At 37.7% G+C, this 4,640-nt stretch overlaps 1 protein-coding gene and 1 long non-coding RNA gene across 3 annotated transcripts in view; both read right to left on the bottom strand.

Annotated features, from left to right (window-relative positions):
- Window positions 1-503: 503 nt before the first annotated feature.
- The window catches only part of LOC108370206 (palmitoyltransferase ZDHHC23-like), a 10,702-nt gene continuing 6,565 nt past the window's right edge, over window positions 504-4,640 (bottom strand). Inside the window, exon 3 of one of the 2 annotated variants that reach the window (XM_017625491.1) lies at window positions 504-1,248. In XM_017625491.1, coding sequence (XP_017480980.1) covers window positions 519-1,248 — 730 coding nt within the window. In that variant the 3' untranslated portion in view covers window positions 504-518. The remainder of the gene's footprint in view (window positions 1,249-4,640) is intronic. The other variant, XM_017625493.1, reaches the window with a different exon arrangement.
- Window positions 3,178-4,461, bottom strand: LOC108370207 (uncharacterized). The gene is made up of 2 exons (XR_001848607.1): window positions 4,183-4,461; window positions 3,178-4,114 (listed from the first exon to the last, which is right to left on the bottom strand). It is a non-coding gene; the product is annotated as an uncharacterized LOC108370207 (long non-coding RNA).

Below are 4,640 nucleotides of genomic sequence, written 5' to 3'. Positions count from 1 at the left end.
GTTGCGAATTTCGTCGAAGTGCTGATTTTTATCAAACAAAATATTTTATCTAACGCTGTAATATTTGTTTTCAATTTCTATTAGATATATTGTGAGCTATTTTACAGATTTCGTATAAATGTGGACTCTAAATGAAAGTGAGTTAGGGCCTTTCTATATTAAGGTAACGATATATTTCTTACTAAAATACAAAATTCCTCCAGTTGTACTTCAAAGTTTTATTATTCCCGCCCACCTCTGTTTTGCTTTCATGTAATGATGTTCCACGCGAAATGAAATATATTTGTCGCACAAGTATTAGCATGATGTATGCAGCAATCATTAAAGTATAGGCAGCAATCACAAAAGCTAAGCCGAACCTATTATAAACAAGATTTTTATTTAAACTGTATCAGCATGTAACTTTTTGGACATACTCGTATATGTAAAAAACCTCGGTGCAATCATCCGGTAGCAATATGTGCAGTCCTAATATATTTGCTGCTATAAACGGATGACAAACAGCAGTTAGTGTCAAATTAGCGCCCAATAATAATGCGAGTGTGAAACGATGATTTGATTCTCCTATGCAGCAATTTAACCAATAGCTGTGGTGGTCTCTTAATACAAGCACTGCAAACTGAGCAATGTACAGTTCGCGCCGGCACACACTTACTACAGATTGAGCAAACATTTGGTTGAACGCGGTTCGCACAATCAGTTGGCTGTATTTCTTCCAAGTCCTGTTCTAGCAGTAGAGCTGCTTTTATCGTCTTATCTTCCTCTGAGACGCTTGTTTCTGTAACGATGAGTACTCCATTTGCTGTTCGAGCAAACTGTATGACGTGATTTAATATAGCTCGCTTACGAGTCTGATAAAAGCAAATCAATGAAATTATGGAAAGTACGACTAAAGCCCAATTCTCTTCTGGGAGTAGTTCCAAAAGCGGTACAGTGAATTCAAACAACACTATCAAGTAGACCAATGATGAAAACACCCATATGCTGAAAAAACTTGTCCGTATTGCTTTGCTCTGGACGTAATTGAAAGCATAACACATTATCACAGAGCTTGTTAAAAATAATATAATGCAGGTATATGCATTGATTGCTGCTAAGCTAATAAGTAATGGAATCGCAACAACGGGAATAAGGCTACCCAATGTGGCATACTTAGATCCGCCACGCCATGGAATACGTAATCTGTCCTGAAATGTTAATAACATCTTAATTATGCGTAACTGTTCGACGGGCCGACAAGTTAACCAGCTGTCAAAAAATTACATTTTGTATTTTAGTAAATATACATATTCATCGACAAAAGTTACCGGCATTAAATCATACTAATTAAGTAAATATGTCTAAAAGAGGAACAAAAAGCAATTAATATATATTTCTGGAAAAATGGAATGGAAGNTTAGTAGATATACATAGTCATCGACAAAAGTTACCGGCATTAAATCATACTAATTAAGTAAATATGTCTAAAAGAGGAACAAAAAGCAATTAATATATATTTCTGGAAAAATGGAATGGAAGGCCAGATATCAAGGAACAAAACGATTGTTATGGTACGCATACATTGGGAGCAGCAGTGAATGGAGGCGGCATGACACGATAGGGTGCACTATGGCTAGTCATGTCGGCGGGGCTGGGTTTTTGCATTTACTCCTGTTCCCTGCGCCATGGCAGAGAAAAGTCATGCCTGTCAAACATCTTCGCTTCCGGCATGGCCGGAAGTATCGGACGGACGCAAATTTAAATATTCAAAAAAAAAACACAGTTACACAAAAAAAAGCTGGAAAAGAAACGTTAAAATCAAATATTTAAAACAAGCTGAAAATCTACAAAAGGAAAATCTAAACTAAAAATCGAAATAAAAAGAAATGATCAAAACAAGAAAATCCTATGGCCGAATATGAGGCACCACCGCTGGTATTGTGGTGCCTGGTGCTGGCCCACCCTCGCCATGGCTACCGGCGCACCCTAATATCAGTAGCCCCGTTTCTGAAATCCTATCGTGCCTTCTCAAATAACGGAAAGAGTCAGCATTCCCATTTTATAAAACAAGTTTACTTACACAAATTCATTTTCCTTATATCTAATTCTTAAAACTAGCTAACCTAAATCCTAACATCAAGAAGAAAAAAAAAATCTAAAGTATACTAATAGTAAGACTACAGCTAAGGTAAGTACTAAGGTCAAGATCAACGGTAAGTATAAGAAGGTTAAGTACGTCAGGTAAGTATATTCGGTAAGTATATCAATATTTATAATTAGGGCAGGAAGGTAAGTTTAAGGTAAGTCTGGTAAGGTAGGTCCGGTAATTATATTAACGACAAAGTTAACTTTAGTAAGGCAGGTAATTAAGCCAATTCCCTATATTTATATAATTAATATTCTTATTTTTTTACTCGGTTTAGGGTTTTAAAATATTTCCCTTTTGTTTTCTATTATTTTTCCTTTTTTTGTATAGCGTTTTGCTTCTGCTTATAATATCTCGATTTTATTTTAACTTTTAATTTTTTATAATTTTATTTTATTATTATTGTGGCCATTTCTTTGTTATAATTTAGTATTTTATTTAAAATTATCACAACTGACGTTTTATCAAGGTTTTTTTCTCTTTGGTTATCTTATTTATGCATAATTTTCCGTTATATTCATTTGAAATTGATATTTATTGAGGATTATGTGATTTACAATTTATCTAATTTTATTTAATTCTATTTATTTAATTTAATTTAATTTTACTTGATTTTATTCCATTTTTATTTTACGTCATTGGATTTTATTGAATTTTAATTAATTTAATTTATTTTCACTTTAATTCCCTTCAATCTAATTTTATTTAAGATTTTATTATTACCTTTTTTCATCTGAGTTAATCAATCTAACGTATTTCACGTATGTACCTATATATGCATATATGTATATACATGTATTTTTATATTTTCACCCATGTATATACATATACTACATAAGAGGAAAAAATAAATCTTTTTGTTCTTACTATAATTAACTTCTTCTAAGCTTTTTCTTTCATGTATATTTAATTTTAGCTTTGTTTTAATTTTTTGTTTTTGTTCGTTTTTTTTTTAAATTCTGATTTTTTTTTTTAATTTCTAGTTTCTTCACTTTTTTTCTCTCTAAGTTTACAGCTTACTTGCTTAACTAATTTTTCCGTATTTTTTTTTCCTTCCCCCTAATGTGCACGTTTGCACCTTGGACTCACCCACCGTTGCAGCAGGCTTTGGTGGGGCACTGCTGTTGGTATAGTTGCCTGGTGCGCCGCTGTTATGGCAGCCGTTGGCCGTTGTCGCTGCTCTGGTGGTTGTTGTTGTGGCTGTGACTGCTGCGGTGTAGGTGTTGTTATCTTGCCGGTGCTGTGCCGGCAACGTTGTTATGGTGACTCACCGGTTCTGTTATCGGTGACTTACCGGTGCTGGTGACTTGAATCACCGGTGCTGTTGTAGAAACCAGTGATTGATTCACCGGTGCTATGCCGGTTCTGTGGTTGCGGTAGACTCACCGGTGCTATGCCGGTGTTGCTGACTCACCGGTGTTGTGCCGCGTCGTTGTGCTTACTCCTCGGTGCTGGTGTGATAATCGGCGTTTGATTCAACGGTGCTGTGCCGGTTGTTGACTTACCGGTCGTTGTTGTGGCCGGTTGTTGACTTACCGGTTGTTGTTGTGGCCGGTTGAGGACTTACCGGTGCTGTTGTGCTGCCGGTGCTGGTGACTTGAATCACCGGTGCTCTGCCGGTGTTGTTGTACTTGCCGGTGCCGTTGTGGTAACCGGTGGTTGCTTCACCGGGGCTGTGCCGGTGGTGTTGACTTACCGGTTGTTGTTGTGGCCGGTTGTGGTACTTGCCGGTGCCGTTGTGGTAACCGGTGCTGGTGACTTGAATCACCGGTGCTCTGCCGGTGTTGTTGTACTTGCCGGTGCCGTTGTGGTACCGGTGCTGGTGACTTGAATCACCGGTGCTCTGCCGGTATTGTTGTACTTGCCGTTGCCGTTGTGGTAACCGGTCCTGGTGACTTGAATCACCGGTGCTCTGCCGGTGTTGTTGTACTTGCCGGTGCTGGTGACTTGAATCACCGGTGCTCTGCCGGCAACGTTGTTGAGATTTTGCTGAAATTAGAAAGGGGACGTGCTCAACAATATGGGACTATTTAATATGGAATTTGTTGTTGACTTACCTTTACCGGTTTGGCTTTCCAAAACGGAACCAATCGAGATTTCAGCGAAAATGTAGGGATTTTGTCCTGAAACTTTGTGAGGATGTTGGGGGAGGCCTCCTTAACATGAATTATTCACTCTCACAATATAGTTGCTAATAGTATTTCCGCAATTTGTTGTTGAATAATGTCCACTATCACCCCCACAATTTTGTACAGTATGCCCTTATCACTTTTATTTTCTGTCACATACTATATTTACAATGTTCACATGCATATTTTATGCTTTTAATATATATACTAAACTCCTGCGCAATTCCATTTAAAGGGCCTAACAAGACATCCGATCGCCGCGCAAATACTTTCCCTCCTTTACTCTCATCGTTCGGGTCAAGTGTGAGTAAGCATAAACCAGTTTCTGCAAGCGTACGTAAACTACCGATCAATAGCAAGACGCGTAGAGTATTTACTTTGCCTTC

The sequence above is a fragment of the Rhagoletis zephyria genome, unplaced genomic scaffold (genome assembly GCF_001687245.7).
Source record: "Rhagoletis zephyria isolate East Lansing unplaced genomic scaffold, Rhagoletis_zephyria_1.1 Rzeph_scaffold_04066, whole genome shotgun sequence".
NCBI classification, from domain to species: domain Eukaryota; kingdom Metazoa; phylum Arthropoda; class Insecta; order Diptera; family Tephritidae; genus Rhagoletis; species Rhagoletis zephyria.
Note: the sequence above shows the minus strand (reverse complement) of the source record. Positions and strands in the feature narration are given on the sequence as shown.